General features: G+C 43.7%; 3 protein-coding genes across 5 annotated transcripts in view; 2 read left to right on the forward strand and 1 right to left on the reverse strand.

Moving 5' to 3' along the window:
* The first annotated feature begins 558 nt into the window (after window positions 1-558).
* On the forward strand, window positions 559-12,288 carry st6galnac (ST6 (alpha-N-acetyl-neuraminyl-2,3-beta-galactosyl-1,3)-N-acetylgalactosaminide alpha-2,6-sialyltransferase). The gene is made up of 10 exons (XM_030078552.1): window positions 559-770; window positions 1,997-2,421; window positions 5,393-5,762; window positions 7,270-7,435; window positions 8,335-8,509; window positions 9,183-9,321; window positions 9,536-9,639; window positions 9,853-9,936; window positions 10,266-10,365; window positions 10,768-12,288. The coding sequence occupies exons 2-10, from the start codon at window positions 2,267-2,269 to the stop codon at window positions 10,942-10,944; spliced, it is 1,470 nt and encodes a 489-aa protein (XP_029934412.1). The 5' UTR covers window positions 559-770; window positions 1,997-2,266; the 3' UTR covers window positions 10,945-12,288.
* On the reverse strand, window positions 12,241-15,924 carry LOC115378332 (parvalbumin-like EF-hand-containing protein). 2 transcript variants are annotated; one of them, XM_030078555.1, is made up of 5 exons: window positions 15,790-15,924; window positions 14,650-14,771; window positions 14,336-14,471; window positions 14,108-14,223; window positions 12,241-12,985 (listed from the first exon to the last, which is right to left on the reverse strand). In XM_030078555.1, the coding sequence occupies exons 2-5, from the start codon at window positions 14,753-14,755 to the stop codon at window positions 12,942-12,944; spliced, it is 402 nt and encodes a 133-aa protein (XP_029934415.1). In that variant the 5' UTR covers window positions 14,756-14,771; window positions 15,790-15,924; the 3' UTR covers window positions 12,241-12,941. The 2 variants fall into 2 exon arrangements, with proteins under 2 accessions (XP_029934415.1, XP_029934413.1); XM_030078553.1 differs by having other exon boundaries at window positions 14,650-14,776; window positions 15,790-15,918.
* A 6,514-nt stretch (window positions 15,925-22,438) lies between these two features.
* aatkb (apoptosis-associated tyrosine kinase b) overlaps window positions 22,439-23,175 on the forward strand; it is a 48,514-nt gene continuing 47,777 nt past the window's right edge. For both annotated transcript variants that reach the window (XM_030078271.1, XM_030078272.1), the window contains exon 1: window positions 22,439-22,506. In XM_030078271.1, coding sequence (XP_029934131.1) covers window positions 22,452-22,506 — 55 coding nt within the window. In that variant the 5' untranslated portion in view covers window positions 22,439-22,451. The remainder of the gene's footprint in view (window positions 22,507-23,175) is intronic.

Raw genomic sequence — 23,175 nt, forward strand, 5'->3', positions numbered from 1 at the left:
CTTGGCCAGTGAGGGGTGGGTGAAAGAGGAAAGGGGAGAGAAGGAAAGCGGGGGGGCTGTCACAGCTCCTCTGACTCTGCACAGTTCTGCGACCAGAGAGATCCTTGTCTTTGTGTGTGGAGACTGAAACCTCTTAATAATCATTTTTTAAAAAACAAATCCAGGCTGTCAACTTTGTGGAGAACCTGGGGCGATGTATTAGCCCAGCAAGTTCCCGCTTGTTGCCTGCCTTTTGTGTGTGTGTTTGTATTTATAGGCCTGTGTGTGTGTGTGTGTGTGTGTGTGTGTGTGTGTGTGTGTGAGTGTGAGAGAGTGTGTGTTCCTTCCTTATTCTGTCTCTTCTCTGTCATTAGGTCGTGTGATTCAGGGTCTCCACACATTGTGATCATAGCAAGAATCTGTAAAGCTGTCTGCTCATGTCTAACTTTACTGCAACCTGGAGAGGGGGTCTCTCTCTCTCTCTCTCTCTCTCTCTCTCTCTCTCTCTCTCTCTCTCTCTCTCTCTCTCTCTCTTCTCTCTCTCTCTCTCTTCTCTCTTCTCTCTCTCCCCCCACCTCTTCCCCTCACTCTGTGGGATTGAGGGGGTTGACCAATTGCCAGCAGCTGTTGCTCATTTCACAGTGGTACCGCCCATACTGTGCCGGGGCTCTCAGTGCAGCCACTCCACTCTAGATGAGGAACACAGAGCTCCTAACTTAGAGGAATATACCGCCAGTACAACTGTCATGCAGGGAAAAGTACCACTACAGAACACTGAAGACTGGCTTTCGGTGAGAGGTTATTTCTATTTATCTTTCTTATGTTTATAGATCTATGTTGTAACACAAGAGCAGAGAGAGAGAGAGACGGGGAGAGAGAAGGAGAGAGAGAGAGATAGTCTAACTAAAAGGAAACAGACTGAAAAGTCATGACTTGTCACAGCATTTATGTTGAATTTAGCCAGAAACAATGACAACATACTTATTTAACCCCAACTTTTCTAAATTAGTTACAATCAGAGAAAATGTAATTACTTTTGTGACATGTCATTCAACAAGGCTGAAGTCTCTGCTCACCATACACAATGCTTATTGTCTGAAAAGGCTTTTATTGGAGGGGGATACAGTCTCAGTTCTCCTGTGTTATGTCTGTTATCAGAGACATGGGAGCTGAGTTTTATCACTGGATCACCGCAACACATTCTTTCCATTCCCCATTTAGCCTCAGACTGGAGCACCTACACTAGCTTGGGAAAGTATCACTAACATTGCCATCACATCATAGTTGTCATTGTACTGATTTATCCAGTTATTAAATGATTAGATCCAGGGATTGGTTTGTACTTGACAAAGCAGCTGTAGATTTGACTTGTGGAGTTAGACAACAGATTTCAGCAGTAGAATGCCCCTCTTCCCCTCTGGCTATGTTTATTACACTGCTTTACAAAGAGGTGAGAAGTGGTGAGGGGAGGTGCTCGGTGTGTATGCTAATGTCTGTGTGTGATAGGAAAGTGGAGCGTAGAGAGACTCAGGATGTTCGCTGAGCCTCAAAAACTGACATGCGGTGGTTGCTGATGTTTCCAGGAAGATGCCGTTTCTAGTTTCCTGCGTGCGTTGCTGCTCTTCAGCAGTAGCTGTCATCAACGCCCCCAACCCCTCTCGCTTGTCCAGTTCGCAGGACAAAATGGTGTCTACTCAGCCACTGTTTAACCAGCTAGTTTAACACCCGGTACTGTAAATGGAAATGACTAACGCAGTTTCAGGCAATATAATAGAAAACACCAGGGTAAACATGCAAATAAAGGAACTAAATGAAGGAGGGATGCAAAAGGTTATGCACATGGTGACCAGCGCTTTGTGCTTGGGTATATGAGCAAAGGTTTCATTAGAAAGGGATTATTGGAAGCTTTGTTGACGCTGAAAGATAAAGTTTCCCCTTCCATCCTGCCCCCCCCCCTCCTTTTCTCTCATTTTCTACCTCTCTCCATCCGTGCCACCCTCTTTCCCTCCCTCTCTAGTTGTGTTGAGAGAAGCCCGGAGTGGAGCCCAGAGCCTCGTGCGCTAATTAAATCCCCACCTTCACTACTGTCACCCCTCCTTCCCTCCTTTGGCTGACGACAAAAAAAAAAAAAACACCATCCTGTCCTGCGTGAGACAGCATCCTTGCCCCGCTCTCTCCTCCCTCTCTGCCCAGCCTCCATCTGCCTCCTCATGTTCCTTCAGGGAGCGTGGAGGGCAGGGGGCACACACACAGCCTGCCGGCCAGGGTTGGTTTCTCCGTGACTGGCATGGGGCTCCAAAGGAGGCTGTTGCTCGGCTTCCTGACTGTCAGCTCCCTGCTGTGCGTCTACGTCCTGTGTGTCAGCCTGGAGATTAGAGTGCCCTGGCGCATGGTGGATCTGGTTCACTTCCATGGCACCACCCTCACCCAGGACCCAAACAGGTAATTGCATATACTGTAACTGAGGAACTTTTTGTGTACTTTTTGGTGTATTTTTTTTTTTTTTTAGTCAGTGGTTCTACTTTCACTTCTGTTTTTGATGAATTATTGTGCTTCGCTGCATTTTAAGTCACATCCATTTCAAAGTACAAATTCTGTAGGCTCTGTTGAAGCAACAGACACTGGAAAATTGTAAACTGGCAATCTGTGGAGCCATTCACAGTGAAAAGCCAGTCAGCAAAGAAGAGAGGAGTAATTTGGCTTTACTTTGCTTGTGTGCTTTATCCTGTAATTCCCAAATTTTCCAATTACAAGAATCCAGTCAGAGCTCTAGCCTCTCGTCCTTCTAGACTTGCATGGAAAAGATTACACGTAACCAAGTTCTCTTTTCTAAAGAGTAACTCAGTAGCATATACTGGAAACAGTTTAAATGAGCAGCTTTTTACATTTCCTGAAGAAGAGTTTGTACATGTAGACATCAAAACAGACTGGAATGTGTAGTCATCTGATAGTGTCTCTCAGAGCCTTCATAATATATCATCATCTCAGTCATATGAGGTCATTTGAAGTTCCGTTTGCCATCTGCCTCCTTCTGTTTCCTTGACTGGTTCGGACGGGCACATTTTAGCCAAGGATTACATTCCACTGCACAGATAACAGTTGTTGGATGAACTGACTTCTCCCGAAACTTGACCGACTTTCTGATGGCTGATCACCAGAAACCTGGCGCACATTATTTTGCTCTGAGCTGACAACTTAAATGAACCCTTGTTATTTCTTAATTTGAATGCTAAAGCTGTTTCATTAACATGTTGTTGCCCTTTTTGTTCCAGAGGTGTAATATAGTGATTGCTGGCTGTTTTCTGCTTGATTATGCTTTTAGAGTTCATGAGATGAGTAGTTTGTTTTGTGAAGGCATCCTTTGTGGGACTTGGCTACAGTCACTTTGTCAGACTCTCTTTTGGCCCCCTGCATAACCTTAAAATCAAGCCACTGCAAATATTAATCCCTCTGTGATCAGTAAGATCGAATGTATCTGCAACCACTGTTTTTTGTTTTAATTTGTTACTATTTTACTTCATTTTTCATCACTCTAAACTACTTTTTATAACACCTAAGTACTGATTTTCATTGATTATTATACTTGTTAAGGTAAAGTAGTAACTGTGTTGTATCAGCAATGCGCTGAATAACATCATTTAAAATGAAGCAGTACTGTGTATTATATTGAATCATTTCCTTTTAGATGACACAATAATAGTCGTTTTATCCTATCATTACACATTTACTGTAACACCTAACACAAGTGAGGCAGTGGTTCACACCATTTCACTGTGTCTAAAGTAAGAGGAACCATCAGACAGAGGAGGAAGTGGTTTGTATATCAGCTGAAAGATTACATGTTATGAAAGTATGAATCCAGGAAGGACAGTATTCATATATATATTTAAATATATACTGCTCAGGTCCCGTGTTTTCTTAAATTGCCAAAAATGGTAAAATGGGAGAGGGTTGAGCTCTTAGATCATGAAGGGCATTAAAGTTCCATGGTTTTCAGTAACCAGTACTTATTCCCCCTCTCCTTGTATCATTGTGGTTTCAACAAAGGAGCCACACAGCCCTTCTGCTACAGTAATGAAAAAAGCCCCCGGAGTTATTTTACTGGAGGTGGTCTCTTGCACACATATGTGAAATGTAAGCTTTGTTATAACTGGCAGTGCTCCAGCTTTAAAAGCCAGCAGGTCCAGATAAGCTGCATTAAGAGGAAAGGCAAGAAATGGAAAAGATGGCCGTCTCTCAATGGTCTATTTCAGACACTTAATGATAAGTTTGGGCATTTAGAGCTCACAGGTCTCTCATTTTGAGGAATGCTGGAGCTGTTGGGTCTCTCTGAGCCGTTCTTTTATCCTGATGCCAGGGTATTCAAATAACCATGTGCATATCCTATTCACTTCCACACTATAGTTCTCTAGTCTAGTGCATTTTTATGTTGGAAACATAATGTGTTTTGATGGACTGTGAAGCTTTTTGTATTTAGGAAAGAAAATGAAGAAAATCTGCCGATTCTGTGGCATTAAATTGGCTGATTTTGTTTTCCTCTCCTCCTCCTCCCCACTCGATACTCTTTCAAGGGCACTTATGAAATATAACAGTCTGCATTCTTATTGGCTGTGTCCTGCTTGCTTCCCTGTAGTTGTCCATGTACCTTTGATCTCTGTTGGACATTAACAAGTTCCGGTTACACTTTAATATGACTCCTCTATTACATTTGTGTCTCATTATTGGGCTTTATGAGCTTTACTTCCTGCTGAGTGTGACATCAACAACATCTGGTGTGCCAGCCTAATGCTAATTGGCCAATCAGGGGAAAGCAGGCGCCATGGTTACCTGGGACTGCAGCTCTCTTTCTTGAATAAGTTACATAAACAGAGTAGCCCATCTGCCACTAAGCAATGCAATCCACCAAGGCTGTAACAAGGTTAGTTTTGTTTTTAATTTTGCTTTATGGGTTGTTTGCAATATCATTTGCTCATGCACTCAACCGCAGGCACAACATCGGTAACCAAATGGGAGGAAATTTCTGTTTAAGTGGATAGATAGAAACTTCCAACCATGCTCATTTTCTAGCTCACTATTTTCTCAGGTATAGCTGTGACAAAACACTCCCTACCACTCTTCTTCTGTTATCGTGTGTTACACCCTAAGCGTGACTGTAATAAATTGTCTATAGGCTATGCAGTGAGGTGCAGTGGCATAAATCACCCTATTTTTCTGAGACTGAGACACTGAGACTTTCACCGTTTCACTTCTTGCAGAAAATGATTAAACGTGTTTGTTCTGAAAAGCAAGGCGTTTGAGTCAAGCAAGGGCAGCGCATTACGTGAAAGAACATTATCTGGAAGGAAGGATGTCGACGGGTCATGTCCACTAGCGACCCGCCGCGCTCATCACCAAATGTTGTTTTGTCTTCCAGCAAGTCACAAGACTTTGAGGAGCCTCTAGGCAGTAGCAGCGACCGGTGGACCCATCCGCTCCCTGCCACGACCTTTCACCCAAAGCTGCTCTCTGGAACAGTTCTGCATGAAAATACAAGTGCCACGCAGGCTCCAACTTTAAAGAGCCAACCATCTGCAGCCACTGGAGAGCAACCAGCCAAGAACAACACCCTGCCTCAGTTAGGAGACATCACCGACTTTAGTTACATGTCTGATGGAACGGATAATGCCAGGAGCTCTACCAAAGGCCCTAATCTGCAGCATCAGCAGCCCACCCACACAGCCCGGACCACCGAGCCTCCCTTCATCGGAGATACTTACACCAGTGAAGACATCCCACCACAAACAGTCAGTATCGCTGCAGAATCTGCTTGCTTGCAGCTTTCTCTGTAGACCTCTGTGATGTCGAGCATGCTGGTGTGTCTGTTTGCCAATGCATCGTTGCACATGGTGTATATCCTAAAGTAAAAGCCCCCTTTATACAACAGTAGGTGGTGGAGAATCCCAGTTCGCCTATCCTTGTCCCAAGAGGATACAGGGTGATATTGTAATTAAAGTGGTATCTTGTACCAGTGGGTTTCAAAAAGGGGTCTGAGGACCTCTGGGCACCCTTAAAGGGCATCCAGAGGGTCCTTGGAAAAATAAAGAAAAGTTAAGTTCCACTGCAATTCAATTCACAAGAAATAATCATGGCACAAAAAAAAAAAAAAAAAGTGCATCAGACGTCCTCATGTATTTAATTGCTTAGAGATCATTTGAAGAGAATTGAAATGTCTTGGTTTTCACAACAGCGCTGGTTTTCTTCAAGCTCCGAGATGATAGTGCACCATTTTGAATCAAGCTGGTGCTGTTATTGGATGGAGGCCATGGTAAAAATGGGTGGGCCTGCCTTCCCAGTGAATGTTTACAAGAAAATGAAGTCAAGTCTCTCAGGCCCTGGCTCCATTTCTCAGTCTCCCTCTATCCCTTGAATGTATTATCAGTACAAAATCTTTTTGTTTTGCTGTCAAATGATTTACCCAGGGGTACACAAAAAAGGCCGAGAAACTGTGCAACATAAAATGGGGGCAGTTTTAAGTTTTTCTCCATGTCCTGAACATCTCGTGTTCACAATCACATGCTTCTGTTGCAATATGGTGGTTTCTTTCCTCATTTTTTGTAAGAGTGTAATGAAATGTCCCATCCATATGGCAACCCGCAATTAATCTTTCATCGTCTTTCATCACCCCGCTGTGCATAAATTTTTATTTTTTAAGTTATTATATTGTAAAGACTGTCCCTTCAGTTTAACTCCAGTTGCGTTTTTGAGATACTAAGAGCAGCATACTTCATAGCCTGGGATATATAGGATAATTGATTCCACAGAGAACCAGCGGCACGGATAATACAGATAGTGAGACAAAGTTTCTAATAGTTTCAGCTTAATGAGATATCAGGCTCTTTCTTCCTCTTGACCCCAAATTCTTTGTGCATTTTTTCCCTGTGAAGCAGCATATATGTGGTTTTATGTTTTATGCATACATGTCAGCAATATGTCTCTGTATAAATCTCATAATGAATATTTCTCTCTCAGGATAAAACCTCCAGTATCCCTTCTGTCATTAGTGTTGCTCTTCTGTAGCTGTGTAATTACTAGATAATTGCCTCCAGTGAGAGTCTGTGGGTTAATATCGCGGTTACACAACCTGCCAAGTGGAACTAATGATGCTGGTCTGCAGTGTGTGCGTTGTAGTGATCATGTAGACATGACTGTATGTTGATACGAAGACCCTAACGTTGGTTATGGGGAAATGAAGATTAGAACGTTCATGTGCGGTACGATAACAGCAACACTGTGGTATTATCTCGCCTCCAGGACTGCCCAGCTGGTGTAAAGAGGAAAGTCCTATCAACTGACTTTGGTGGGCGTTTTCTGAAGCATATTCCAGTCCTCCAATGGGCCAAACACGCCACCACTGAGCAGTACGAGCGCTTGAGCCGCTACCCAGGGGCTCACGGCTGGGGAGGGATTGACTACAAGAGTAAGTCTTCCATGACTTTGTTGACTTTGCCTCAGTCCAAAGGACAGACACTTTCTTGGGATTGTTTGGAAGGCTGGCACTGACGTGGCACAGAATTTTAACTTTGAAAACACACCATGCACTTTTGACCTTCTCTATCTTGTGTTCCGCATTCAGAGCAGGTTATTCTGTAACAATGGGACACACACACAACCCCAGTTGGTCGGCTTTAATAGTGTTGGTCAGATTTTCGCTCCCGCTTGAACCACGGCATGAGGTTCGCTCACTGCTGCGGGTCACCTGTAACGCACCACATTTAACACAGAACATAAACTTTGAATTCCCACTGTCATGAACAAAATACAGTAAAAACATGGTAGAAGAATTATGGCTGGTGGTTCAAAATTGAACAGGAATTTTAGTTCCTTTATTTACACTGCTACACACTGTTGCAATCTTTTGTCACCACAGAGAACATTTTCTGTTTGTCCACACTGGGAGTGTTGCCTAGACACTGAACTAACATTAGCAAGCTCAAACAAGACGATTGCACATGTTTTCATATTTAAAATTTTGTATTGCAAATATATCCAGATAGAAAATGGAAATGGTTTTCATATTTAATTAAGGTCATGTGGGCATGCTCACAGTTAAGATGCTTATCGTGTGTAGAGGAGGACATCTGTTTTGTTTGCCCACATTTGCAGCCTCAGGGCTTTCTTTCAGACGAGTCACAAACACACGAGTCTGTAGGTGTATGCAATTTCATGATCACCAAAATTCAGTGGTATACCATCTTTGCCCCAGTCAGCAAATAGATCTTTCTTGCATGATGAAGGACTTCTCTTAAAAATCTGTGGCAGGATAAACTTGTATTGTTATATTCCATCCCTAAATTCATTCTATTTTTGTGCCAACAGCGCTGGCGGCAGCTCTGTCTGTCCTCAACTCTTCTGCTAACTGGCAGATGTTTGACGACTGGAGCCAGCGGAGCAACAAATCACAGTGCATCCACTGCGCTGTGGTGGGGAATGGTGGGATACTGAAGGATTCAAAGAAAGGGAGCGAGATCGACAAACACGACTACGTGTTCAGGTAGACACCGTCTTTGACCTTGTTAAGTGTTTAACTGTAGAAGAAAATGTGATTTGAGTAACGGGTATGCTTCCCGCATTTTCTCAACTGGAAAAAAAAAAAAATGCTTTCCTATTTCTTATTCTCTTGCCACCTACGTGTAAGACCTCCAGCTGAACCCACCAAGATCAGGTGGGGGAGCTGTCAAAAAGCATCTTGGGAAATGTAGGAATTCACAAACTGAAGAAGAATGGCACAGGCAGGTTGAGGGAAAGAAACTATATTACAACATTTCATCACAAAATATCTCCTGGACTCCGCTGGAAGTCATAAAATAATCATCTGTAATGATGTAACAATATCGAATGGTGGATTTTTTCCCTTGCAAAACAGCCCAGTGAGGTTAGTCAGCATGATGTCTAGTGCACAGCTGCAGATCAAAGGTGATTACAGAAAGCATGCCGTCTTTGTGTGTTATTCAGGATGTCTCATTCAAAAGCTCCTTCAGTGCATAGACCGCTCCCTCTGTGTGGTTGCTACGGTGACCGATGGGTTAATTGGTAATTAACCGTGCTCTTGTGTGTCATTGTGTTTATGTTGCTGTGCCGTGTCTGTGTGCTTGTATGTGTCGGTGTGTTTATCTGTCTCTGTGTTTGTGTGTGTGTGTGTGTGTGTGAACACCATTGATGTTCAGGACCAACGGGGCAGTGATTAAGGGCTTTGAGCCGGACGTGGGGTCACGGACCACCCATTACACATTCTCCACCAACACACTAAGGAACTCAATGAGGAGCTACGCAGGCCAAGGATATCTAGGACCCCCTCTGTCTGAGGTCAGAACAAACAAGTACAAAAAAACGCTTCCCTCACTGTATAAATTGAGTGATGAGGAAAAACATTTGGGTTTGAACAGGATTGGATTGTGTATTTTCTTGTTTTCTGCTGAGACAAACCACATTAGTCATGATGATTGGATAATGTTTTCACTTCTAAACCTGTGTTCCCTCTCTCTCTCTCTCTCTCTCTCTCTCTTTCTGTCTCTTGTAGGAGACACGGTATGTCTTCTTGCCAGATCATGATCGTGACTACCTGCTGATGAAAGCTGCCGCTACCCACACTCCTGTCGAACGAGGCCCCGAGCACAGCGACTCGTAAGTAACAGTCATAAAGTGCATCATCAACTCTGATAACACTCTGGCACTGATGATGAATTGTTGTAATATTATCTGGGGTGCGCCTGCACGCACATGTCCGCCAATATCTGGGGCTGCGCGTGAGTGTGTTTGTTCTTTTTTACCTAACACATGGACGGTGATTAGACAGTGTGATTTTGTAACACTGTAATGTCTTCAAATATTTTCTAGTCCACCCAACTACTTTGGAGAAAATGTCTCAGCAGAAAAGTTGAAGATGTACCATCCCGATTTCATCCGTTACCTCAGAAACAGGTGGGTGACTTTTTCTGCGGGTTGGGCATGTCTGATCAGAATAAAAGCGCCAGCTCAGATTGCAATTAACTGAAAATGAGATTATAAACAAACCGTGCAGCTGAAATGTGAGACTGCGGTGTGGTGAGGAGCTCCCACATAGAGAGCAGACTGTTTATTTATTTGTGAATAACTACTGTAGATTATGAAATATTCAGCGCTTGCCAAGAATCTGGGAGGGGATTCTCCCTCAATGCTTCCTCATCCAGTGTGTCATAAGTTCTTTCATGACTTTTACACCGCAGCATTACAGCACACTGCTTCATTTTCCATGTGATTTTTTTTTTCAGATTCCTCCGATCCCAAGCTCTGAAAACCAAATATAAGGACATATACCGTCCATCAACGGGGGCTGTGATGCTGCTGGCTGCTCTGCACACCTGTGACCAGGTAGGATCCATCGTCATTCTAAACTATGAGGCAAGCCTATGTTTACTCAGTGGCATGACTGAACTTGCCTGATAGTGTAAGAATGTATTTACTCTAAACTGTTGGTCTAGTTAAACACATACCTCTGATATCATTGCTGAGGCCTTGATCAGCCAGATAGGAAGCTGCTCTCACCACAAATCTGTGAATGTTTACTTTGGAAATACTGAGTAGTTTTTACAGGGAAAGCCTTCTCATCATTTCTCTGGATTGTGTAATTACAATATCCAGTCAGCTACATGGATTTGAAACCTGTTTTTCAAGCAGTGTACCGTGAGAATCCAGTGGGAAGAACGCTGCTTATTTGCATTCAAAATGAAATAAATGATATTCCTCATCTTTATATCTCCTGTGTTGGTAAAGGTGAGCGCGTATGGCTTCATGACCCCGGACTACAGTAACTATTCTGACCACTACTACGACAGCATCTACCACCCGGTGGGCTTCTTCATCAACCACGACCTGCGCATGGAGATGAATCTGTGGCAGCAGCTGCACCAGGCCGGCCTCATCCGACTCTACATGCGGCAGCAAATTTGAGTCAGGCAGAAATGAGCTCGTCGTCCCGTCTGCACACAAGTTACACAAGCGTAAGCTCTAAGCTGAGAGTGCTGGGGGCCTGAGGAAACCAACGCAAATGACAGGAAATGACAGCGTAGGCGGGCCTGCTTTCTCTCACAATGACTGTTAATAACTCACTAACTTCCTGTTGAGCAAACCGAAATCTGCAGATGCTTTTCTTTTACAGTTCCTGAACAAAGATATTTTTTACTGACAGCTGCTATGATTGTTCAGGATATAGATTTAGACTTATTTATCAAATAATTGTTTGTCTTTTTTTTTTTTTTTTTTTTACTTCTTTTATTATAAGTTAGAGGATGTAATACAGCTAGACTGGTTGTATAAAAGTTGAGTTTCTTGTTACTGTGCAACACACTATGTGGACAAGTGACTGCAACAGAGCTGGCCACTTAAAATATCCTGTCTCTCTGCTCAAAATAGTTGGTCAGAGCACTGCTGGCAGTAGTCATGTTCTATTCTGATATTGACTTAGATTATGTCCTCTCCCTCCGTCTGTGTGTTTGTTTGTCTTGGTTGTCTGTGTATTTAATGTGGAAGGTGAACAAAACTGAGTGTAACCGGAGCTCAGTGGGAAAAGTGTTTGAAAACGAAACTGTATTTAGTTTCAGGAACTTAACTTATTTTTTTCTTTTGTTTGTCCTTACATCACAACTTTTTTTTTCTTTGTAAGTGTGTAAGTGTGTTTTTCCCCCATGTGGTGCCATATTATGATAATAAGAATATAATATGTGCTCCATTGGACTTTCAGTGCCTTTTTAATGTGAATCCCTTGTCTGAAAAATGCGTCGTGGCCGAGGTAACAGAGGGAAACATTTGAAGTGATGGGAGATGTTTCCTCAACTGCACAAAAGGAGAAGACGTCACCAGTGGCTGTTTCTCTCTGTTTGGATAGTGTCGGTCTCCAAGGACGCCTCCTGCAACATCTGCCTGTCCAGCCAGCATACCTGAAGGGTCAGAGTTTATCACCCATCCGTTGATTCCTAATGCCTTTCATTTCAACCACAGATATACTGTTCATGCATATAGTAGCATAACAATAACGAACTGTTGAATTGGGATGTAAGATCTGACAAAGATGTAACCAAAGACACCATGCACATCAGGGAATTGATTGTATGTTTATTTACAATAACTGCTGAAGTGTCAGATCAATATGTGCAAACTGAATTGTTAAGTCAAGTGAAACATTGGGTTGTATTTTTGCAAGGAGAAGTGAGGCGGGGAGACCTTTGCTGTGCAATTTCTGACTCTTGATTTTGACCTTTTAAAATCTGTATAAAAATAAACTGTGATTTTTCTCAGTGGTTTGGGGATTTATTCTCGGTTTGTCTCTTGGTGTTTCTTGGTCAGGTCCGGTGGAACAGAAGGGCACAAAAGTGGAAAAAAGTTAGGAGAGTCAACAACAGCAGTCGTCCTCAGTGTGTGTTGAGTTTATATTTTTATGTATGCTCTTGTATTCTGGGCTGGCGTGATGCCTTAGTGAGAAAATACACAGCCAAATGGCAAGTGTGCGTGCTAACACGTACTCTTAAATTCTAACAGACAAACAAAAGTGCATAAATAAGAAAAGGCTGGGAGTGTGAGCAACATAATCACGCTGCATTTTTACACCGCTTCTAAAAATGACAGAAGAACATACAAATGAGAGAAAATATAGGTCATTCAACCAATTAAATACCCCAATACTCAACTTTAAACCAAGTATTCATACCACCCACCCCCTTCCCTGCTTTCTGTGAATCTGTGTCACAACCACTGGTAACAACAATACTCCTCACACCAGCCCGATGCCTGGATGCTTTTCAATCCACAGGAGGAAGAGCATTCGTCAAGGAGGGTCAAACTGGTATGCAGGGCCTCACTCCCTCTTGCTGTCTCTCTCTCTCTCTCAAACTCTCTCCCACACACACTCTTGTTTAAGTAACACTGCGGAGAGCAGATGAACCACGTGACCTCTACTTTCTCGGTTTCTTGTCCATCTTCACCATGTCTGAGAACTCTGCAAAACAGGGAGGGACAGCTTTAGAGACAGACGTGAGTGTTAGTGAGGGTGGGAAGAGCAAAAGGGAGTTACCGTGGTAATGAGTCATGCATTACACTGCTGAGGGATCTGCCAAAATGTCTGCCAGCAGGGCATTACAGTTACACACTACACTCAGCAGTGTCCAACCACAAGTCTGCAAGCCAGGCCCCTTTTCAGGAATATAAGTTGACGGGAGTGTATGTGTGTGAGCGCAGCTGTTCACATATGGATCTCATTTTGCCCAGCTGGATTATAATAAAAAATAAAATAAGACTTGTCAACGCACAAAAAATAGTAAAGTCTGGTTGAATTTTTCCAGTGTCTGACTCTGTAGGTGTAGATGCTCTGTGACATTCAAAATAAACTCAAGCAGCATAATAATTTTAGAATCTAGGATTAGGCTGCCCAAAATTGGGCCTGCCGGGCAAAAAAAAAAAAAAAATGCAACGTCATCCAAAGAGTACAGTACTCTCAATTTTTAGTCTTAATCAAGGTTTTCAGAAAAAAATGCCTCATTACAGGGCTTATAAATAGCTATGTTATATTAAAGCCTCTGAAGCTGCTTTTATTTGATATATTTTTAAACAGCCCATGTCCACTAGGGTTATATTTGCCACCCAGTTATTTATCAAGCTACATTTTGGCTGGTGGCCGTCTGTGAGTATAAGTGTGGGCTGGAAGTCTTTGCTATTTGAACAGCTACAACATAACAATGTGTTTACTTGATGATTCCAGTGCCTGAAACCGATGCTGGTTTACTGTTAGTTTTGCCTTCAAACACAACTCGATCGGTGCAAAGTGATTAGACGTGGCGGAAAGATAAGCTGAATCAAATGAGGTACTTACGTTCCTGTTATAAGCCTATTCATACTTCAACTTATTGGTTGGTCCAACTTTATAATGCCTGTTCCCCCCAGCGTTCCCTGACATATGGAGTGTTACTAACTGCTGACCCTCAGTGGTAATGTTAGGTCAGTGCAGCTTGGAGCACAAGTCAGTTCAGCCTGATTGACTGACTTATCATCCCTGAGATTCTGTGGCCTAATTCCACCAAGTAAAAAAATAAATCACCGGCAGAAAACATGAGCAGGACCTCACCTTTGTAGTCAATGCGTCCGTCTCCATCCGTGTCGACTGCTTGGATCATGGCCTCGGCTTCCTCGTCGGAAAGAGGCGCTGAGGGGGTTGCATTTGGCACAGTGGACAGAATATACCTGGGAAATGGGAAATCTTTTTGAGATGGTTTGGAAGAGACTCAAATGTTGTATCTTCGTAGAAATTTGCTTGATGAGGTCACAGGTGATGTTGTGCGGCGCCCATGCGTACTTGATCTCATTCCACTCTATGTAGCCACTGCAGTCTTTGTCCAGCATCTGGAAGGCCTTTTTGATAGCAGCCTCCTGTTGCTCTGAAGTCTTGAATTGCCTCATGTACTCCAAAAACTTGCTGTAGTTGAAGTTGCCTGCAATGCGACACAAAGAGCGACAAAGGATGACATCAGCGAGCGACATCATCCTCATGACTCATGTACCTTTTTGTGAATCCCCATGTATTATATGTCTTATCATACTGGTCACCTCTGATCAACGACTACCGTCTCTAACACTCACACACTCCCAGACACATGAGCTCAGCGTCACCTTGCTTTCTCATCTCCCGTGGCATGCGGTTAATGTCCTGGTCCGTGAGGGAAGCGCCCATGGCCACAGCCACTTTTTTCACCTGTGAGCCAAAGTCGTCTGCCATCTTGTTTATGTCCGTCCTGCGCTGGGAAGCAGGAGGGAAATGAGAAGAGAGGGTTAAACAGCTTTTTATCCCCTTCTACACTTTTATTTCCACCGGTTGAATGTCCAACAAGAGTCCACTGCTCTTTCACAAACAGTTTCTTGGCTCACTCAAAGGCAATCGATTCGGTTTTCAAATCCAGGCACCGTTGGCCCCAAACATTGAACCACTCCAAATCAATACAACTTCAGCTGCCTGGTCAAGTGATTAGTCATAGCTGGGTTACTCATCCTAGGATAGCTCATGGATATTTTTGGTCCTCCTTTTAATCAGATATGTCTTTATGATGCTGCCAGCGCTGATCTCAGAGGACACATCATTTCAGAAGTCACCCTGGTGCTTGTGTTGGCGAGGGAGAGAGAGTAAGAGAGGGTATTTGTTCAGGACCATATGAGCAAGCATTAACATATACATACTGTGTTATCTGTGTAAATAGGCTTTTACATTCCGGTCACGCAGGATGTGTGGCAGAGGATGAAAACAGCCATCGAAGCTGCCCCAACATAAAGCCGAGCATTGCTGTGTTTCCATGGGTTTCATCATTCCAATCACACCCCAGCCCCCCCCCAATCTCCCACTATCATTTGCACTTCAAGAACTCTCTTATCAAGATGAATATGTGCATTTCTCCTCTCTCGTATTGGCCAGGGGTTATGAAGATACATCAATGCAGAGATCAAAGAAGACAATTCGGCTCTCAATCTACAAGTTCCAAAAGCCGGACAAGTCACTGGAAATAAATGAAAAAAAAAAAAAAAAAAAAAAAAAAACACTTGTTCACAACTTTGACAAACTACCGCCATGCGTGGTAATGAGAAAATGATCCTTACATCAGACAAAACATCTCTGAACAATTGGAAATCATTACCAGCCATTGATGTTTACTGAGCAGACAGAAGCCCACTCTCTTTCTCAGCCAACTCAAGGTCTATCCTGTTTACCATTTCCTCCTCTCAACGTCTCCATCCCTCTATATCCTGTCCAGTCCTACTCACCAGATTCAAGGTTTCCTGGTAAAGACGACCCTCCCCCTTACTTTCGGTGTCTTATATATGGGAAGGATGTAGCCAAAAGTGGCCTTGCACCTGTCCTGCTTTCCCTCGCGGAGCCATACTCCATTAGAGTCTTGGCTCGTGCTGTCCCAGACTGGACGCCTCTCTCCAGATGCACTGGGACAAGACCCCACATTAAGCCTGTTGATAGGGTTGAACTGGAGGACATCCACCCCTGGGAACGACTGAAACAGAGGACAGCCTTGGCATAGCACTTGAAGATAAGTCATAGTTTACAGTGCATCCACGGCTTATCAGTTATTTTCCTGTAGCTGAGGCTGTTGTACAGTCCCTACACCTTGCATTTTTAATAGACCAGTATCCTGCTGCAGGAGTTCCTCATAGCGCAGCAGCAGTGCGGCAACATGTAAACGGTTGGACATAACCAGTGGCTGATTCTGTAAATGCATGCTATTTTTATATGCAGCCCAGACAAGGAAGCACTCCATTAAATATGAAGCTTAGTGAGTTTGTGCTTCACCTAGCAAGCTATCATCATTTTTTGGCCTCTTTTCTCCCATTTAACTGTCAGCTATGGCTAAGTGCTTTGTAGTAGACTAAATTCATAGTTTGAAAACACTGGTCTGCTACGAGCCCGTATTTGTTATGGCTGACCCAGCTGAGCCACCCAGTCACACTTGCCCTGCACCAAGGCCTTGGTATGACAGCTGAAGTTTAATGAGAATATATTCCACACAGTGGGAGTTGGTACGCTAACAACAAAAGGCACTCTGATGTCTATACAACAAACAGTTGCTGTACAGACAAATTCTATTCTATTCTATTCTATTCTATTCTATTCTATTCTATTCTCCTTCAAGTGTTTTAGACAAGGAAGCAGATTGGGACTATAAACTGTACCTTTTCACACTATGATCTTTTTGTTCTCTCTCAGTTAACAGGTAGATTTCAATGCCAAGCACTCTGTAGTTGACTGAGCCCATAACCTGAATCAGTACTATGATACGAGCTGATATTTATTAAGGCTGACCCTTATAGTCTGGAGCTACACTTCAAAGGCAAAGGAGTGTAGACTGAGAGCCTCAGCAACTGTAGTGAAGTCTATTCCGCACGAACACACCCTCACAGCTTTGATCAGAACATCGCTGTTCCAGTGATAAATTATTTTAGAGCTATGGCCCCGGTACTCTGTCAGCTTCACGCAAGGCAGATAATCAGGTTTGCTGGCTGTTCGCCATACACCTAAATACAAGAGCTACAGGAGAGAGAAATAGCTTTTGGAAATCGTGTTCTGCAGAGAATGGCTGTGCTACACTCTTATATAACTCAGTTGTACCTGATAACAGGGATACTACATAACGCATGAGCAGCGAAACACTTCTGGGCATTTGTGCATGAGTCAGTACTCACACCAATGCTTGCACCAAAACTACAATATCTACAGTACAGGATGATGCATAGACGGAATTGTGTTTTTGAGTGATATTTGTGCAGATTTGTACAATTCATCTGAGTCTGTGCCTTATCTTCCTTAGAGACAAAGTATTATTTCTGGAAGAAAACATGGTAGTCTGTGTGCAGAAGCCCAGTCCCCGCTGTGTATTGATCCAGGCTATCTTATATCGGATGCCTTCCCAGCTAGACCTCCAGCTGTGCTCAGACCCATTTAAGACTGCCTGCTAACATTCAAAACACTCCGTGAGAGGAGTGTTTGGCTTCTGATAGGACGCACACCACAGATAGTACCCTTCGACTGCATCTGCCCCTGCCGGGTGATTCCCACTGTCTTTATGGCTTCTATCAAACATTTTCAATCCAGGGCACTTTACAGGGCCTTAGTCAAGTTTGAAAAAAGCTTTCAGCACTGGATATTCACCAAAGTAATTAGACCTAAGTGCTTTACAGAGTAGCACAGATTTGTATATCTAATCCAGGAATCACAACCAGCAATCAAAAGTGTTTTCACAAGTTGTCTGAAAGGATAAAGTGTACTGGACCAGTTGAAGCTGGCGGCTGTAAACTAAAAATTTTTTAAGTGGGAGTTCTGGCATAGTGCTCCAAGAAGTCTTCTCACTATATTTATGAACTAAGCCTTTAGTGCAGTGTGTATACACCGCACTAAAATACTGCACTGTATGTGTGTGACAAGTGCAAGTTTATAAAGAGCAAGCGCCACTGTGTTTGTGTCAGGATGGTGCACTGAGTGATAGTTTGATCGGACACAATTCACTGGAGCCTTCACCACTCAAGTGAAAAGGCTGCGATGCTTCATTGATCCAAAGGTTCAATTCTCATTTGCGATGCTGACCAATATCACACCATGACTGCTACAGTTAAGTCGGGGACAGAATATGCACTGAATTGAAAAGTGAAATCTTTCCAATTACTGCTATTTTTCCCCACTTCTTTTTTAATTCTTTGGGGTGAAGTAAGAGCAATTAATCCTATTAGCATGTCTGAATTGGGTGTTCAAGGGCTGGTCTGACGAGCCCCTTGGAGCCTAATTGAAATTGACTTCATAAAGACCCATTCAGCTGAAGCGGCACATTTAACAGACATACATTAGCGTACTGGATTAGCACACCAGAGTTGCGCCGACAACCTCCTAATGATGTGTGAATACACACAGCTGCATCCTGTCGCTGGGTGGGTAACACCACTACACTTTTCACAGGCTTAACTGTGATGGGAAATGTTTTAAATGACGCTTCTTTCTTGTGAAGAGTTTTCCTTCAAAATGAGACAAGAAAATGACACATACTCTCACAAAATGATTGGTGGCATGAAAGTCAGGCAAAATATGGGTTACCATTAAAGTTAAGTAATCTTGAGACCTTTTGCTTGTGATGATTTTCAGGATAGAATAAGAGCCCTTCATTTGGCCAATTTTTTTGTGCGGTCATTGAAGAAGAAATTGCTAAATTTCTTTCATAAGTTTAGATGGAAAAATAGGCTGTGGGGCAACCAGCAGGGGTCTCAGCTTGTAAACAAGCAAAATGAGTATTTCAGATATGATTCCACCTATTACCAATCTGCTCTTTCTAGAAGGCAGATAATAAGCCTGTTGTTAGGATCAACCTGGCATAGCCTAGACTCATCAGACATGACTGGGACATTATCTCTGTCCCCGCAGTCTGACGGAGCACTATCCACAGCACCTCTTTATCCCAGCTGAGTTTGTTATGTCTGGGAGTTAATCAGTGTCTTACCCCCCTAGACATTGTTTCTGCCTCGGCCCACAGGAACCAGAGGTATCTCAAACACACATACACATACACACACACACAAACAGTTGGACTACTAATTATTCTCCCTCTCCAGCCTCTAATTATTTTCTCACGAGGGGGATTCTTGAATGAACCGACCTCACCAGTCTCAGGTCTATTCACAGCGAGCAGAAGGTCTCCTCTCCTCTGTGCAGAGGTGTTATTGCTGAGCCTTGGCACCTAGCATGTTCAGCTATTACAAAGTAATTCATCTTACTGGCAGACTGTTTGATTATGTTCATGGCTTGGATTTTTTTGCACTATACAAGCCAACTGTAGCTGTTTTCCAGGCTCCACACCAAACGAGGATATCCATTTTGCTATTGTAGAAGCAGACTCTTACCTTAATAGGACACCTAGCACACATTCATTATGGGCTGAGAAATGTATTGAGTAAGAGGTAATGAATTATGAGAAATATTCTTCACATATTAAATCTATGCTAAGAGCAGTTTAACAGTTAACAGTTTTAAGTGGAGACCTTTGAGATCCATTACTGAGTGTGCACACTGGGGTATTTGTATTTCCTTGTATCTCCTTGATGTCAGCTTTTCAGGAACTCGCTAAAACAGCTTTGTTTACAGATTGAGGTTACCCAGTGAGGGTTTTGAAAGGCCTTCATAAGCCGAAGGAGGATTGTAGAATTTTCTCAACCCATAGAAGACCATGTAATCCTCTGACTGAAGTTAAACAGAAAATCACCAAAATTGGAATTACAAGGTTTTCACACAACAAGAGTGATCATATTACGTGGGATGCAGGCGCTCCAGGGCCTCTGAGGAGGAGGATGGAGTGGATCCAGGCTGAGTGCGCTGCTGGCCAGTGGGTCTTTATAAGCCCCATGGTGAAACCAGAGAGGGGTAACTCACCATCTGCAGCTGCCCAGGTGCAGAATGACCGGGGCTCCAGCGGGAGCTGTTAAAGCCAGGCTCGAAGCCTGCTCCGGGCCCCTGCGATCCCACCTCATCACCCTCTGGGGACAGTTCTGAAAACTGGGCTGGAGCTAGAGATGGATGGAGTGCGGGGGTGGGCAACTGTTTAAATTCCAACACTGTAATTCCATCACTGCTTTTCTCTGCACAAAATGAGCTAATATGTAAAAAATAGCATAATAAGGTTTGTGTGATGTTCAGCTGAATTGGAGCAGTGGGGAAATTAGATATTCAGGCTATTTCTGTTAATAAAAATATAAATGTACAGGTACGCACTGAAGTTAATCCAGTGCAGGCCACAGTTGATGTATGATGTGAAGTGATTGAAAAGCACAATCCCCTCTGCTGGCTTTTCACCTCAGAAATCCATCTTATCCTCGCCTTTCTGTTTCCAGGGAAACCGCAGATATGCAACACAATGTATCAGAGAGTAGAATATGAAGCGATAAGACAGAAAAAAAAAAAAAAACAAGAGGAGGAGGTGGAGGAGGAGGAAGAAAGGAGATTTAAGAGGAATATTCCTGTCAGAGAAATCAAATGTCCAAAAATGGGAGCCTGTATGGCTTATATATACTGTAGCCTCACAGCGCCCAGTTCTTTTTCATCAAAATCCTGGCTCCATTAGAAAGTAAATGGGTCTGAAATGGAATCAAGGACAGAGATGACACCCCATACATCATCTCCTCTTCTTATTCCTCTGCCTTTACTATCTCTCCTGGAAGAAAAGAAAGAAAGCTGTCTAGCACATCTAAAAAAGGATGTGCAAATTTTATCCCTCTCATGAAGCATCAGCTAAAAAAGCTGCACATTCACATGACTGATTTTTCCTTAAGCTACCACTCTATATGTGTTCTTGGCAGCCGGAGAAGCTACCAGAACAACTTGTTCACATACAGTGTAGACATTCATTTAGACTATATAATATCTATTAATTATAGATGACATTACATAACCGTTCATCCATGGAACAAAGAGCAGGGACTGTGCTGAATGTGAAGGATGGGGAATCCGCAGAAGAATGGATTCCTGGGTAGACAGACATTTCTTTTCTTTGACAGCCCAGTATGTGACATTTCTATCCCCCTGCGTTGGTGAAGAATTACAATCATAGTAACAGTGGGAGATGTGCAAGGAAAAGTTGACTCCCTCTGCTGCCAGGAATCCAATGACTGGAAGTGGGATAAGTGGGAAGGAGAGGGGGGATTGGTAGAGGATGAATGTTGTCGGGTGGGGGAAGGGGCCTCATCCAACATGTATGAACAGTGGGATTAGTGTGGGGATACAGTGTAGAGAGGCAAGTCCTGCTGTGTGCCTTTCCCTCGGTGTTACATCACAGTCTGCTAGGGGAGATTTTTATATCTCATCTTATCTAGCTGAGGGAGTGTGGGTAAATAGACTAAGCAAAGCAACAGACAAATCACAGCTGCAGGCGCTGCCCCCAGAAGCATGAAGGGAATGCTGTGAACACACACACACACACACACACACACACACACACACATATAAACACACACGCGCATACACACACAGTATTCCACACTGATCATACAAAATTCATGTAGAAACATTTGCTTTGTTCTGTGTACCTGGTGAAAATTAAACAGCCTGCGGCCTGTAACCACTGACAAACAGAAAATTATGTGATGGCAAAAAGGAGACTGTTGCTCCATCACATTGCATCCCATCTGATTGAAATTGTACATGTTAGTCAGTTCAGCAGTTGAAGCAACACAAAAGCCTACCCACAGCATCCCAAGTCCCCTCCCCCCTGCAGACAGAGCGCAAAACCCACTCTATAAATTCTATTTGGGCGCATTACCAAGCAAGATGGCGCTCTTGCTGTCAGCACCCCGGACAGCTCCTGTAGCCTCCAGCTCAACAGCTACGTGAGAAAACCGAGATTGAGCGGGATCTGGTTTGCAGAGGTGCCACAGAGCTCTATCTCTGATCTCGGCCGGGGCTTTCAGATGAGTTTGGCTGTGAGCGTGTCCCGCTGTCCCGGACCTGTGCGCTATTTGGTGCAAACAGAGGGGGGAAATTAATTTCTGGATCAACTTGACTGCTACACGGCACTTTGTCGTCCCCCCCGCCCTCCCCTCCTCTGCAGCGACAATCTCAGCAGCACATCACCCAGTCGAGGACTTTTAGCAGGGAAATCGAAAGGTAACAAATCGGCCTCGGCATGCAGTGACTTCATCTAGTTCAGTCTAGTTTCCTCCAGAAACGGAGGAGGTGCGCGTCTCTGCCAGCATCTGTCTTCAAACGCACCGGGGCAATGGAATGGAGGGGCGCTTTGACATATCACCAGGGGCCGGTTTGAAAGGAGAAATGAAGCTTTGTTCAAGAAATACTGTTGCCTAGCTTGTTGCCACCGAAACCTGCAGTTTTCCGATCGCAACACCCGGTTTTCTCCACGGCGAGGAAGATGTTGGTGCTACTGGTGACGATGTCTTCAGTCTTTTTCAGCCCTGGCTTTGCCATCAGCTCCCATTTCGACTCAGGTGAGCCGACATTCCGCTGCTAACATCCTTGAATAATGAGGCATGATACATTTGTTTATTTCCACCCGATTATAAGTGTGATAATCCAGTATGGTTGTAATTACATGCACAAAGGTCGTTTCAGTTTTCACCTATATATAGGCTATATATGGGATAGCCCATGTATGTACACCATATAGAAATGATGTAATCTTTCCCATCTGCAGTTGTCAATACCTTGTGTGTGTGTGTGTGTGTGTGTGTGTGTGTGTGTGTGTGTGTGTGTGTGTGTGTGTGTGTGTGTGTATGCGCGCGCGCGCGCCTCTACACGCGTCTGGGTGATTGTATGTGTACGTGTGTCTATCTCTGTGCTTGAGAGAGGGAGATTAGGACTAAAAAAAGTCAGTGAGGGAGGAAGAAAGGGAGTGTGCGTGTGTGCGTCCGTGCCTGTGTGCACGCGCGGTGAGGATGCACCTGTGGGTCTTTTACCTATATTATAGACCAAAGCGTGTAAATAATATTTGAAGGGAAACAAATTCCACAGAGGTTCCTCTTTGATCAGCATTTGCTTCCCTCCGTCGGCTGGGTCAGGGAATCAGGTCAGCTCAACAGTTTAAAGGTGCAGCAGGGATAATGGTGAAAGGGGGAGACAGGAAATGAAGGTGAAAGGTAAAGGGGATTGTGGGAACA

Source organism: Myripristis murdjan, chromosome 19 (genome assembly GCF_902150065.1).
Source record: "Myripristis murdjan chromosome 19, fMyrMur1.1, whole genome shotgun sequence".
NCBI classification, from domain to species: domain Eukaryota; kingdom Metazoa; phylum Chordata; class Actinopteri; order Holocentriformes; family Holocentridae; genus Myripristis; species Myripristis murdjan.

Excerpts from the sequence above, each read along its gene's own strand:
- st6galnac (XM_030078552.1), top strand. The coding sequence starts at position 2,267 with ATGGGGCTCCAAAGGAGGCTGTTGCTCGGCTTCCTGACTGTCAGCTCC. Across the intron at positions 7,436-8,334 it reads GGGAGGGATTGACTACAAGA|CGCTGGCGGCAGCTCTGTCT; the intron begins GTAAGTCTTCCA and ends TTGTGCCAACAG. Across the intron at positions 9,640-9,852 it reads GGCCCCGAGCACAGCGACTC|TCCACCCAACTACTTTGGAG; the intron begins GTAAGTAACAGT and ends AATATTTTCTAG.
- LOC115378332 (XM_030078555.1), bottom strand. The coding sequence starts at position 14,755 with ATGGCAGACGACTTTGGCTCACAGGTGAAAAAAGTGGCTGTGGCCATG. Across the intron at positions 14,472-14,649 it reads ACGGGAGATGAGAAAGCAAG|GCAACTTCAACTACAGCAAG; the intron begins GTGACGCTGAGC and ends GTCGCATTGCAG. Across the intron at positions 14,224-14,335 it reads ATAGAGTGGAATGAGATCAA|GTATATTCTGTCCACTGTGC; the intron begins GTACGCATGGGC and ends CCCATTTCCCAG.